Source organism: Physella acuta, unplaced genomic scaffold (assembly GCF_028476545.2).
Source record: "Physella acuta isolate Inbredline_101_S28 unplaced genomic scaffold, ASM2847654v3 ptg000540l, whole genome shotgun sequence".
NCBI classification, from domain to species: Eukaryota; Metazoa; Mollusca; class Gastropoda; family Physidae; genus Physella; species Physella acuta.
The window spans coordinates 449,848-462,826 of record NW_026732059.1 but is presented as its reverse complement, the minus strand read 5'-3'; the positions used below and the strand labels follow the sequence as shown (position 1 = coordinate 462,826).

Sequence of the window (12,979 nt, the reverse complement as noted above, 5' to 3'; positions counted from 1 at the left end):
TAATTCGCAAAAAATTAATTAGGCAACCAATTAAGTCAAATTTAATGTCTTGACCTACGTACCAACTACGAACCGTATCAGTCAGTTAGAAGTGCCTGCAAATAATCAAAATTATTTAATGAGCCTTTTGAATAATCTGTGATAATGCTCTCGGTTGTGTCCATCAGAGGCGTTACTATGGGAGGGAGGTAGTTGGAATCGCCCGGAGTGCTGATGTTAAGGGCGCCCAACGGGGGAGAAAAATAATTATAGAAATTATATTTAAGTGTTTTCTGCATCAATGGACACCAGCGAGTTGACAAGATTCTTTCCATAATGTTTATGATATGGAATAAAAACTTGCTTTTTAGATTTAGTCCGTAAAAAAAAAAAAAAAAAACTTAAGCCTAAAATTAATTTAGAAATTTTATATTTTTAGAATAAATGCTATAAAAGTTGCAAATCCAGAGAACTTGAAAATAATTTGTTGAGTATAATGCTACATTTCTATTTATTTTCATCAAGCCTAAGTTATAACCGAATGTTTCACTTTCGTAAGACAAATATTGATTGGCTGTACAGTAACTTAGTGATGGATAACTATTTGTTTACAAAACTTTGCAGATCAAGTTTTTAAATAACAATGCAAATTTAAAACCCCATGACCTAGTTTTCTATGTTTAGCTTACAATGTGTACAGTAAAACCTATGTCGGCCTATCCAATAGCCGGATGCCATTGTTTATGTCGCCATTACACGTGAAAACCAAATTGTTTTTGCTTTTTTTAAATTACTTTCTCGTATATACGTAGTATAGAGAAAGTATTGTAATCGTGCAAAAAAAAAATCGAGATTTTTACAAATTTCGACGTTTTACACCTCACTGATACGGAAAAACATAATTTTGCAATCTTGTCCGTATGTCTGTGTGTGTGTCTGTGTGTCTGTGTGTCTGTGTGTCCGTGTGTAAACACGATAACTTGAGTACCGTTACAGCTAGGCTGGTGAAATTTCATATATAAGTATTTTATCAAAATCGTAGATCCGTATCAACTTTTGAGCGAATTCCGATAACCGGAAGTGGTACTTTTTCTACTTTGAATTTTTCAAAAGCCTATAACTTGAGTACTATTTCAGATAGATAAATGAAATTTGATATGTAAGTAAAAGAGCTAATTCTCTACCTTCTGTCAAATTTTGAGTATTTTCCGTTGACCGGAAGTACTTATTTACGCTATTTCCGATTTCTCAAAAAACGCATGTAAATTTATAAAGTACTAATAATATTGCGCACTATTATGCGCTTTTTTATTTAGCGTTCACTTGGTGTGCATTTCTTTTTTCTACGAGATTATATTCTATTTTAAGAAATGTGAGTATTTAAAATGGAATAAAAATCATGCCTAGAAGTCTATATCCCGAGTTGCCATCCCCTGTAGTGTTATATTAGAATATTCGAGAAAGTTTAGGGCAGATCACTCCCGGTTTATTTTTATTTAGTTACCGAAAATATTAAAAACATCAAATACATCCAATCTTTAGTAAAGTCAGAAAAAACCAAACAGGCAGGATTTTATAACCATATTAATTGTAACTACGCTGTGCATGATTTTTAAATGAATTTATGGGCCTCTCAAATACCTTTGAGACTTTTCTCGCTGGTGTCCATTCTATGACAGCAATATAAAAACCATGAATAAGTGACTAGACCTTTCTAAGCTAATATATCGCCGAGTCGCTACGCCTCTGGTGTCTACCAGGCAACGATTGTTTAATACAATTTCAGCCTGACTGGAGCCAGCTGCCGAACGAAATTCTGCTGAAAGTCTTCCGTTACCTGAGCAACAGGGACAAATACCACGCCGCTCTAACCTGCAAATCTTGGCTCCGTCCACTCTCAGAGCCGTCCGTGTGGGAGACCGGAGATTTTATTTTCGCCTCCGAGAGTGATGAGAAAGCGATCACGTTTGTAAAAATGACTGGCAAAACGTTACGTCACATCAAAGTAGAATGTAGACCGAGCAGGTATCATTTGTGGGGTAAGTCACACAAAAAGGAGTGTAAATGTGCGTCAATGTACGAACCAGTCAACAAATGTACATGTGTATTTTTGTTTTTAAAGCAAACAGAGGCTGCGCATCGTGCACTGAAAAGCTTTGCCAATTTTTGGCAAACTTATTGAATTCAGGCAACCATCAAATTTGGACCTTCAAGCTAACAAATCTGTGCAGTTGGAAAATCGATGGCAAAAGAGCAAGGTCAAGGTCATTTTCAGAGGTCGTTCAACTCTTGACCAAAGTTTTAGAGGACCAGGAGCAACTTCGTGTCCTGGACCTCAGCAACAATGCTTGTTTTACCGTAGATGAAGGTCAGTATGGACAGTCTAACATTGGGTGTTAACAAGACATTAGGTGTTAACAAGACGTTGGGTGTTAACAAGAAGTTGGGTGCTTGCACGGTTTGTATTTAGTTAGATTTTATTGTGGTGGTATCAACAGTCGACCTCACTTCAGACAGGGGATTTTGGGATGAGCATTATTATACTTTTAATGCATCAGAAATCAAAATAATAAATTCTTTTTTTTTCTCCAAACACGTTTTAAACCAATTAAAAATAAAAATGGAAACTATATAATTTTCAAGGTCTGAAACTGTTGACTGGTGCTGGTAAAAACAGCGGCAACACGCTTCGTAAACTGGCGATCTACAGGCTCGTTAGCTTGAAAGACTTGACCTTTCTTCCACAATTTCGAAGCGCCATCTCTGGCTTCAGCAAGTTGTCAGGTGGGTTGAATGACGTCATCTTTCAGTTAAAAGATTAGTTTGATTTTGCCTGGTCTGTTACATTTTTAAAACAAGTAAGAATTATTAATAATATTTTCAATAATAAACAAACATTCGTTTTACTATTGAATAGTATGGTACAGTAGCGTAGCGAGTTGGGGGGGGGGGGGGGATGCCAAAATGGGTTGGAAAAATAAATTGAAAAGTTGAGGATCGAAAGTTTGAGAGGGGGGTGCAAATGGAAAGTTTGAGGAGGGGGGTGCATATCGAAATCTTGAGGGGGTTGGGGTGCAAATCGAAAAGTTTGTCCCCGGGCGCCGGGAAGGGTCGCTACGCCTCTGGTATGGTAGCTAATGATGGTGGTTATAAATTTACATGGAAGTGAACACTGGTTATCTCTAGTGTTGCATCACTGGCTGTAAAGTCAGGAGATTGGAAAAACACTTTTCAGTGTAGCAGTCCATCCAGTTTTAAAATGACATTGACCAGCCAGCTTTGATAAAAAACCTTGACCTCCCAACTCTGACAAGATGTTGACCACCATCTATAACAAAAGCTTGACCTAATAAGAACTGACTACTCAACTCTGATAAGATCTTGACCACCTAGCTCTGATAAGACCTTCACCAAACTCCGACAATACCTTGACTACTATAGCTCTAACCTTGACTACCCAGCTCTGATAAGATATTGACCCCCTAGCTCTTACCACTAACGCTATGTGTACGTAATCTTTGACTTGGTTACTTCTCTAGTCAACTCACCATATGCCACATATCGAGAAACCTTGTGACTTTCAGAACTTGACCTCAGCTACGGCTATTTGGAAGATGACCTGCTGCTTAGCTTAGCCAGGACAACAAGTAGTCTGAAGGTGATCACAGTTCGTGTAGACAAGCCCCTAAATTTCGAGACTAGCACCACCCCTACAGCGTGGGAGAACCTTACAGCGGCATGCCCTGAGCTCCGAGTCATATTTTTCATCAAACCAAAAACTGTGAGATTTTGTTTAGTAAAAAAAAAAAACCTTCAGTATAAAAATATTTTAAAAAATACAAACTCAGTTTACTTTTGCTATTAAATTAAAAGCCGTGTCAGTCTGGCAACTGTTAGAACACACGGCCACTTTTAGTAAAGTAGATAAACAAGTAGCTTACCTTCTGTTCATTATTTTAGTCAGACTAACATGCGACGGTGGTAGAGCACTAGGCTGTTAATCCGAAAGTCTCGAGTTCAAATCCAAGGTTCAAGTCAGTAGAACGTCTCTAAGTCCAACAAAATCTGATGGGTACCTAACTCATGAAAGGAGGAGTAGTCAGCAATTGGCCTACTCGTCTTTAATTCTGAATATGAGTCGAGTCCAATTAACATATGAACTCTACTTCATCTGCCTAACAGATCGCTAGGCCTATATTTATTGTTTACTTTTTAACACTGAGTTACAGGGTATTATTTCTAAGTAGATAAATCACAATTATATACAGAATTTCAAAGTAAGTCTTGAAACAAATTCCTTTCAGGAGTCGTACTTCCAAGACACGACATTGATGCTAACACCATCCATGCCGCTCTATCAAGTCCAGTGGACATCTGGCAGTGTCATCGCTATAGAGAACATAGTGAAGTTCTTTCAACATATGGGACAAAACTTTCAGGTGAGGGGGATCAGCTTCACACTGGGTACAAACCTTTCATTTAGTAAATTCACGTTACTGAATCGTAAAAATACAAAGATCCGAGCTAAAACTGCTTTTGAATGGAATCAGCGTTAAATTAATTGGTTTGTGAAATTTAATGCAACAACATCAATGATTTTTACTCATATAATTGGTCTGTGTTTACAGGAAACTTTACATCATCTTTATCTAGAAACTGATGTTCGTCTAGACATGGAATGCATTGATGCGATGTTCAAAAGGTAAGTCAACATTCTAGTGTTGTTCTGGTTGTGATTTCAGGCTGTTAAATACATTTTGTAGGCTAAAAATTTATTAGTTGTTTGATTTGTAAGTAGTAAAACATATGGTCGAGGGTGCTGCAAGATTAAATGCATATATTGTAATTTTTGGGTTGGTTAAATCAATGAAGCAAACTTTTGTGTGAGATAATCTTATTAGAGCTTGTATGTGTATGTTTCTTGAACTCTGTATATGACTAAATGGTGTAGCTGCATCGTGCCCAACAGTAAGACAGGTACCAGAATCACGTTGGGGAACGGGCTGGGTGGAGTAAAGTCAGGTACCCATCAGAGCTGGGTGGAGTAGAGTCAGGTACCATCAGAGCTGGGTGGAGTAAAGTCAGGTACCCATCAGAGCTGGGTGGAGTAAAGTCAGGTACCATCAGAGCTGGGTGGAGTAAAGTCAGGTACCCATCAGAGCTGGGTGGAGTAAAGTCAGGTACCCATCAGAGCTGGGTGGAGTAAAGTCAGGTACCCATCAGAGCTGGGTGGAGTAAAGTCAGGTACCCATCAGAGCTGGGTGGAGTAAAGTCAGGTACCCATCAGAGCTGGGTGGAGTAAAGTCAGGTACCCATCAGAGCTGGGTGGACTAGAGTCAAGTACCATCAGAGCTGGGGTGGACTAGAGTCAGGTACCATCAGAGCTGGGTGGACTAGAGTCAGGTACCCATCAGAGCTGGGTGGACTAGAGTCAGGTACCCATCAGAGCTGGGTGGACTAGAGTCAGGTACCCATCAGAGCTGGGTGGACGAGAGTCAGGTACCCATCAGAGCTGGGTGGACTAGAGTCAAGTACCATCAGAGCTGGGGTGGACTAGAGTCAGGTACCATCAGAGCTGGGTGGACGAGAGTCAGGTACCATCAGAGCTGGGTGGACTATAGTCAGATACCCATCAGAGCTGGGTGGACTAGAGTCAGGTACCCATCAAGGCTGGGTGGCCTAGAGTCAGGTACCATCAGAGCTGGGTGGACTATAGTCAGATACCCATCAGAGCTGGGTGGACTAGAGTCAGGTACCATCATCGTTGTGTGGGTTGGAGTCAGGTACCTTTGAGTCAGGTACCCATCAGTGCGGGATGAGCTCAGCGACATCCCAGAGTCCCTATTCTGGACAGAAGTACAATTTGTGTGCTACAGCATGCTTGGCATTTTAGCTGCTTCTTTAAGTTCGATACTACGAATGGCTAAGTTACTGACCCAAAGGGCATATCTACAACTTGTTTCATAATATCATCATAATGGAGAAACTAGGAGCGTCCAACTGTATACTACTTGAGAGGGTAGGGGTGCATGTTTGTGGAGGTTGGGTAGAGAGTTTTTAGAGATGCGTAAAAAATTGTGGGTTCCGGATGCCAATCTCACAAAAGATTTAATGTTCAATTTTATTTATAGGTTAATTCTCTCAACGGCTTGCCCGAAAATGCAGCAATGCCCGTAGTTTTATTAATATCGATGAACAGAAAGAAACATTGGCTATAGGGTTATTGATACCGATGGGCCTTGTACACTCCCCCCCCCCCCTTCACTCCACAGTAAGAAAGGTTTGGGGGCCTTTTTTTTTTAATTTTTATTACTTCTACAGTAGAAAAGAAACTGGATTTCCATTTTCTTTCTAAAATTATATTTATAATACAAATATAAAAATGTAAAAGTTTTAAAATTTTAAAGAGGGAAAAAGGGCCTCTATTTGCCTTGGGTCCCTATGTCTTGCTTACGCTAGCTTTACGGTAGCTACGCCACTGGCTTGGCGAGTCAGATACGATATGAGTTTCTGATGTGTGTCATACATGTATGTAATGATATTCCTACCCTACCTGTGTGTCCACAGTTTACAGCCGTGCACAAATCTGGACAGCCTGTCGCTATCTTTGGACTGTGAAATGAGTGATGACAAGGAGATGTACACGACAGCCATCAGAGATGTCATGACGCGATGTCCGATGTCATGTGATGTCACACTGAACGGTCGAGCAGTCAAACAGTTGTCAACAGTTCTAGAACAATAGCATGGAGATCAACAGTTCTAGAACCATAGCATGGAGGTAAACAGTTCTACAACACTAGCAATTATGAAACCAATACTAGAAACGGGGTAGTTCCACCCCCTCCAACGCCACTCGGTGGTTTTAAGTTACCTGCCCGAGAAAAATGCCTGAAAGAAAACCAGAATTTATAAAATAATAATTTTTACTGACCAAAGCAAAATAAGTAGTTTCAGATGCAGCTAGTAAATTATTTCCCAAATTTGAATGTGAACATGGTCAAGTGAAACAATGAAATCAGTTGATTGAAACAATTTAGAAAACATTGTAGAAAGGAATAAAAACAGTAGTAGTTAGTATATTTTATTTAAACGTCAATCAGACAGTGTACAACAATCTGTAGAAAATGTTTTCAAACATTACAAAACGATATTCTATCTTCCGCTACATAAGTTAACAACATTTATCATTTTAAGATTCGTACATTTTTTAAATAGTAAACACTTCCTTTACTACAGGTTGAAGTTTTTAAGTCACTTTCTTTACAATTTAGATCCCATTTGGAAGAATCGACAGTATTAAAGTAGATTCACAGAGCGGGTAGCATTTTAATATGATCCTCACAAAAATAATCAAGTATCTGTCCTTCACTGAATATCAATATTCTATCATAGGTCCGTGTGTAGGACGGTGTACATAACTTCGATTAGCCGCATGTAATCTTGTTGATTCAACGAACTAGTCAGGAGACAGAAGTAACACAATTGCAAAAAATTATCGCGTAATTTATTAGGGAATATTAGCTTAATGAGTTTAATGGGTGTCAAAAGACATATTTAGCAGAGGACGACTTCTATAGCAATAGCTAGTTTAACTACAGAAAATACATGTTTATAAAATTAATTTAATTAGACCAATTAGTTTATTGTTTTTAACATTTATTCTGATTTACATTCGTATTCGAAGTTATTTTTAGCAACTAATCAATGTTATATATATATGTATATATATATGTATATATATATATGTATATATATATATATATATATATATATATATATATATATATATATGTATATATATATATATATATGTATATATATATATATATATATATATATATATATATATATATATATATATATATATATATATATATATACTTTTTGTTGTTTGTATAACTTTCAATTAAAACAACAGTTCAACTATTTTAATCTTAGTTCAACCTATTGACCTGAATAGTAAAATACGTACTCTTAAAACACAGTTTTACAAATTTAAAATGCAAACAATTATATAGTCTACATTCTCGTAGCTTTTGTTTAACAAATAATTAAAAGTTTAGAAAAAGAAAGAAATAATAAATATGCGTTAGATTTATACACAAAATTAGTTGTAAAATAATGATTGCATGTAGTTTAAATCTAAAATAATTTATTGATTTGTGGTGCTTTGTTTACATTAAGTGCAAGTCGCTATTTACATAGAATTTTAACATTACTTATCAACAGAGTACATCCAATTTAAAAACGTGAGACTCGTTATGAGATAATTACGTGAAAACTGAGCGAATCATCCAGAAGAAGATTGTGATAAAACCTTGCTGCCCAGGCTTGTTTAGAAAATCTTGCCAATGATGTCTTCATAAAACTTGTTGATTTTCTCATCCTGAAATGGAGAGTTAACATTTAAGTATAGTCGTTATAGTTTTGTAAGGTCTATGATAAAGAAAACATCAAACATATCTTCTCGACTCTTTTTGTTTTGTTTCAATTAACTTTGTGGGCCGATTTATTGTTTTAAAAGAACCCGGAAAAACAAATTCAAACTACAAACTTACCATGAGATGAATTCAACACTGACAATTCACGGTGGGATAAAATCTATTCACTGATAACTTACCATGGGATAAAATCAAATCATTGACAACTTTCCAAGGAATGAAATCATATCACTACCTACTTACCATGGGATAAAATCAAATCATTGACAACTTTCCATGGAATGAAATCATATCACTAAAACTTACCATGGGATAAATAGCTTTAGGATAATCTCTCCCATCTGCTCTCAATTTGGACAAATATTGAAATGGATTCTGGTTCTAAAAACGTTGGATAAATACAAGCAAAGCGTCAATTGCCTTTTGAAGATCATTGAGTTTTAAAAAATAAACATTGGCAATCTTCTAAATATGCCTTGTCTTAATGTTATTATTTTTAAAAGTGTGAAAGCATTAAAGGTCATTTATACAGTCATCGTATAGATAGACACATGGAACGAATGGCAGAGCGTTTGACTGACAATAAGTAAGTCTCGAGTTCGTATAGATAGACACATGGAACAAATGGCAGAGCGTTTGACTGACAATAAGTAAGTCTCGAGTTCGTATAGATAGACACATGGAACGAATGGCAGAGCGTTTGACTGACAATTAGTAAGTCTCGAGTTCGTATAGATAGACACATGGAACGAATGGCAGAGCGTTTGACTGACAATAAGTAAGTCTCGAGTTCGTATAGATAGACACATGGAACGAATGGCAGAGCGTTTGACTGACAATAAGTAAGTCTCGAGTTCGTATAGATAGACACATGGAACGAATGGCAGAGCGTTTGACTGACAATAAGTAAGTCTCGAGTTCGTATAGATAGACACATAGAACGAATGGCAGAGCGTTTGACTGACAATAAGTAATTCTCGGATCCTTGGCTCAAGTAGGTAGGATGTCCCAGAGTCTACTCAGCTCTGATGGGTACTTGGCTGACGTTGGGGAAGGTAACTGCTGCTAGGCATCGTGCTGTCTACACCATTCAGATAAACTTTACATTATCTGGATCATGTACCGTATGAATTAGTCTTTTGCATGTACTAGCATAAAACTGCTGCGATATTATATAATGATGTAATGTGTTACCACAGTGCATCAATATGCCCACTAATGTGTCACAACCTACTGTATCAATATACCAACTAATGTGTCAACACCGGATATCAATATACCCAGCAATGCGTACCACACTCTATATCAATATACCACCAATATGTCACACAAATGTATCATTCCAACTAATGTGTCACCGCAGTGCATCAATATACCCACCAATGTGTCACCATATTATAACATATACCCATCAATGTGTCACCATACTGTATCTATATACCCACAATGTGTCACCATATTATAACATATACCCATCAATGTGTCACCATACTGTATCTATATATACCCACTAATGTGCCACTTAATTAACACCTAACCTTTAACCCCGCCCATTATCTTACCCGTGCTGTGTTGATTGGCCTGTCACACGTGTCAAAAGAAAAATATTTGCTGTACTTGGTTCGCCTGAGCGTCTCGGCCAAGTATCCGTCTATCTGTACAAGCTCACCTTTCTGGGAAATTAAAAAAAAAACAACAACATTGTTTCACAAAAACTTTCAGGAATTTTTATTTTACTAGTAGGTCTGTACTAATCACAGAGCCTTTAAATTTCTTGAGAAATCTTTCTAATGTATTCACTAAATCTAAATGTAATGTACACGTTCGCAAATGATAGTTCTCGTATTCCGTTCCTACACCTGAACACTTAGGGCCTGGGTAGCTGGAACCACCATTTTATGGGATGAGAATGTAATGGAATAAAAACACAAGCTCATGCTTAAAATGTACGGAATACCACACTTATTTTTATTTTTCGATCATGTTCTATTACCATTCGATTTTTTTTTTACAAGGAGTACAATAGACTTAAAAAGCTGGTTAAAAATGGTTCCACATTTTTGTTTCCAAAAAGTATATTTTTCAACCAAACTTGAATATTTTATAACATTAATGTAATAAGTACAAAATTACTTCCTGTTTCATTAAAGCTAGAAGTATTCAAAGAAATAATTACTTGTAATATAAAAGTATTTAGGCCTAACAAATACTTTAGCATAGATGTTTCCAAAACTTTAGTATGATTACATAGACTTTTGATGCCAATTGTAAACAATGTCATGTGTATAACAGTGACAACGTATAGGAATGTAGTCAGTTTCATACGCCTAGTCATACATTTCTAGTATAACATTTCCAATAGTCTTCAATAGACCTATAATTACAGAGTGTGATAATAATGAGCATCGTTCCCTCTAAAAGTAAAAAGCTAGTGATCAACCTGCGTTTTTTGTGCGGTGTTCTGAAAGTCTTATACAAGGATATATATATATGTATATATATATATATATATATATATATCTATATATATCTATATATATATATATATATATATATATATATATATATATATTTTTTTTTTTTTTTTTTTTTTCTTCTTCAAAATAACTGTGCGCAGCTAAAAACTACAACGCTGCCGCGCAACCGCGCAGCGTAGAGGGAACAATGACAACCAGCCCGTGGAAGTTTGTATGAACCCATTCTAAAATCAACTTCTGGATCGGAATTTTTTATACCTTAAAAACCAGGTCCACATCCCATTTTAGCACTTGTCCACTTTCGACGTATTCACCGTTGTAGGTCACAATGGCGGAATGGTCCGGTGTTGTAGGTACAAGTTTAATCAGTCGGTATACAGCGCACACGTAGTTCACTCCTCCTGGTAGTTAAACAACCAGCAGTTAGTGCATAGTTTATCAGGGGCGATCACTCTCTCAATTAAAGTGTAATGTTTTTGTGCTTAGTTTATCAGGGGGGATCACTCAATCAAAGTGTTAAGATTTTAGTGCAAAGTTAATCAGGGGCGATCACTCTATCAAAGTGTAAGGGTTTTAGTACAAAGTTAATCAGGGGCGATGACTCACGGAGCTCTTGTCTGAACGTGTCCTGCTCAAACTGGAACGTGTCAGCGGCGTAGAGCAGGTAGGGGTCTGAGAGCCCCACCCTGCGGCCGTACGTCTGTAGGTCAGACCAGACCATCGCGTCACTGATGCCGTAGCCTGGTTGAAATATGGGCGGGGTTATATGGCAAACTGACGTGGGAGGAGGCGGGGTTATATGGCAAACTGACGTAGACGGAGGCGGGGTTATATGGCAAACTGACGTGGGAGGAGGCGGGGTTATATGGCAAACTGACGTGGATGGAGGCGGGGTTATATGGCAAACTGACGTGGGAGGAGGCGGGGTTATATGGCAAACTGACGTAGACGGAGGCGGGGTTATATTGCAAACTGACGTGGATGGAGGCGGGGTTATATTGCAAACTGACGTAGATGGAGGCGGGGTTATATTACAAACTGACGTGGATGGAGGCGGGGTTATATGGCAAACTTACGTGGATGGAGGCGGGGTTACATTGCAAACTGACGTGGATGGAGGCGGGGTTATATTGCAAACTGACGTGGATGGAGGCGGGGTTATATGGCAAACTGACGTAGATGGAGGCGGGGTTATATTACAAACTGACGTGGATGGAGGCGGGGTTATATGGCAAACTGACGTAGATGGAGGCGGGGTTACAAACTGACATGGTGATGGAGGCAGAGTTACATTAGATCTATACACGGAAGTAGATGTAAGCGGGGTTACATTAAAAATTAACATGGTGAATTATAGGGGAAAATATGTTTTATAGTTGGACAGAATAAAATGCCGACGATGTCAGAACGGTTACTATATACAATTTCAAGAATGTTGATTTGCTGTACTTTCTATACAAAAAAAATAGAGTTTTAGATATAAACGACGAAATAAATATTTTAAAAAGTCTCACAGTTAAAGAGTGGATTGTTCCTGACCTCCAGACATTGTTCCACGTCAGAAAAGATGTCACTGTTGTAGAACTCTCCACCTTCCTGGTACACAAGGTCAAGTATCAGGTGTACTTATGTCACATATGTCACATATCAGGTGTACTTATGTCACATATGTCACATATCAGGTGTACTTATGTCACATATGTCACATATCAGGTGTACTTATGTCACATATGTCACATATCAGGTGTACTTTTGTCACATAACAGTTGTACTAATGTCACATATCAGGTGTACTAAAGTCACATATTAGGTGTTCGTACGTCACATTTCAGTTGTACTTATGTCATATTTCAAGTGTTCTTATGTGTACATATATTTAAACGTAAACCAGAATTTTACTTAATTTTACTTAATACATTATTGTCACATTTATAATTGAAAACAAAATGAAAATGTTCTATTTTAAACAGCACCGTTACCTTTAAAAGATCAGCTAAAATTTGGAAGACTTTTGTTTTGTCTTTAATTAAACAAAGTAGTCCGTTTGAACTGCAATTAAGTAAACAATGTTCATTTAGT

At 37.5% G+C, this 12,979-nt stretch overlaps 2 protein-coding genes across 2 annotated transcripts; one reads left to right on the top strand and one right to left on the bottom strand.

Moving 5' to 3' along the window:
- The first annotated feature begins 2,341 nt into the window (after positions 1 to 2,341).
- LOC131945932 (uncharacterized) lies at positions 2,342 to 8,298 on the top strand. Its single transcript, XM_059306565.1, has 7 exons — positions 2,342 to 2,426; positions 2,623 to 2,763; positions 3,564 to 3,760; positions 4,284 to 4,418; positions 4,608 to 4,681; positions 6,547 to 6,760; positions 8,212 to 8,298. Exons 1-6 carry the CDS (start codon positions 2,342 to 2,344, stop codon positions 6,722 to 6,724), a joined length of 810 nt encoding a protein of 269 aa, XP_059162548.1. The 3' UTR covers positions 6,725 to 6,760; positions 8,212 to 8,298.
- A 19-nt stretch (positions 8,299 to 8,317) lies between these two features.
- On the bottom strand, positions 8,318 to 11,635 carry LOC131945931 (uncharacterized). The gene is made up of 5 exons (XM_059306564.1): positions 11,507 to 11,635; positions 11,159 to 11,301; positions 9,986 to 10,096; positions 8,730 to 8,804; positions 8,318 to 8,368 (listed from the first exon to the last, which is right to left on the bottom strand). The coding sequence occupies exons 1-5, from the start codon at positions 11,619 to 11,621 to the stop codon at positions 8,318 to 8,320; spliced, it is 495 nt and encodes a 164-aa protein (XP_059162547.1). The 5' UTR covers positions 11,622 to 11,635.
- Positions 11,636 to 12,979: the final 1,344 nt, after the last annotated feature.

What these genes read in the sequence shown, in the direction of transcription:
- LOC131945932 (XM_059306565.1), top strand. Translation starts at nt 2,342, where the DNA reads ATGAAGGTCAGTATGGACAGTCTAACATTGGGTGTTAACAAGACATTA. An exon ending in TGGCTTCAGCAAGTTGTCAG is followed by an intron (nt 2,764 to 3,563) that starts GTGGGTTGAATG and finishes TGTGACTTTCAG; the next exon opens with AACTTGACCTCAGCTACGGC. An exon ending in ATTGATGCGATGTTCAAAAG is followed by an intron (nt 4,682 to 6,546) that starts GTAAGTCAACAT and finishes GTGTGTCCACAG; the next exon opens with TTTACAGCCGTGCACAAATC.
- LOC131945931 (XM_059306564.1), bottom strand. Translation starts at nt 11,621, where the DNA reads ATGGTCTGGTCTGACCTACAGACGTACGGCCGCAGGGTGGGGCTCTCA. An exon ending in CACGTTCAGACAAGAGCTCC is followed by an intron (nt 11,302 to 11,506) that starts GTGAGTCATCGC and finishes TTTAACTACCAG; the next exon opens with GAGGAGTGAACTACGTGTGC. An exon ending in GGCCAATCAACACAGCACGG is followed by an intron (nt 8,805 to 9,985) that starts GTAAGATAATGG and finishes CAACGTTTTTAG; the next exon opens with AACCAGAATCCATTTCAATA.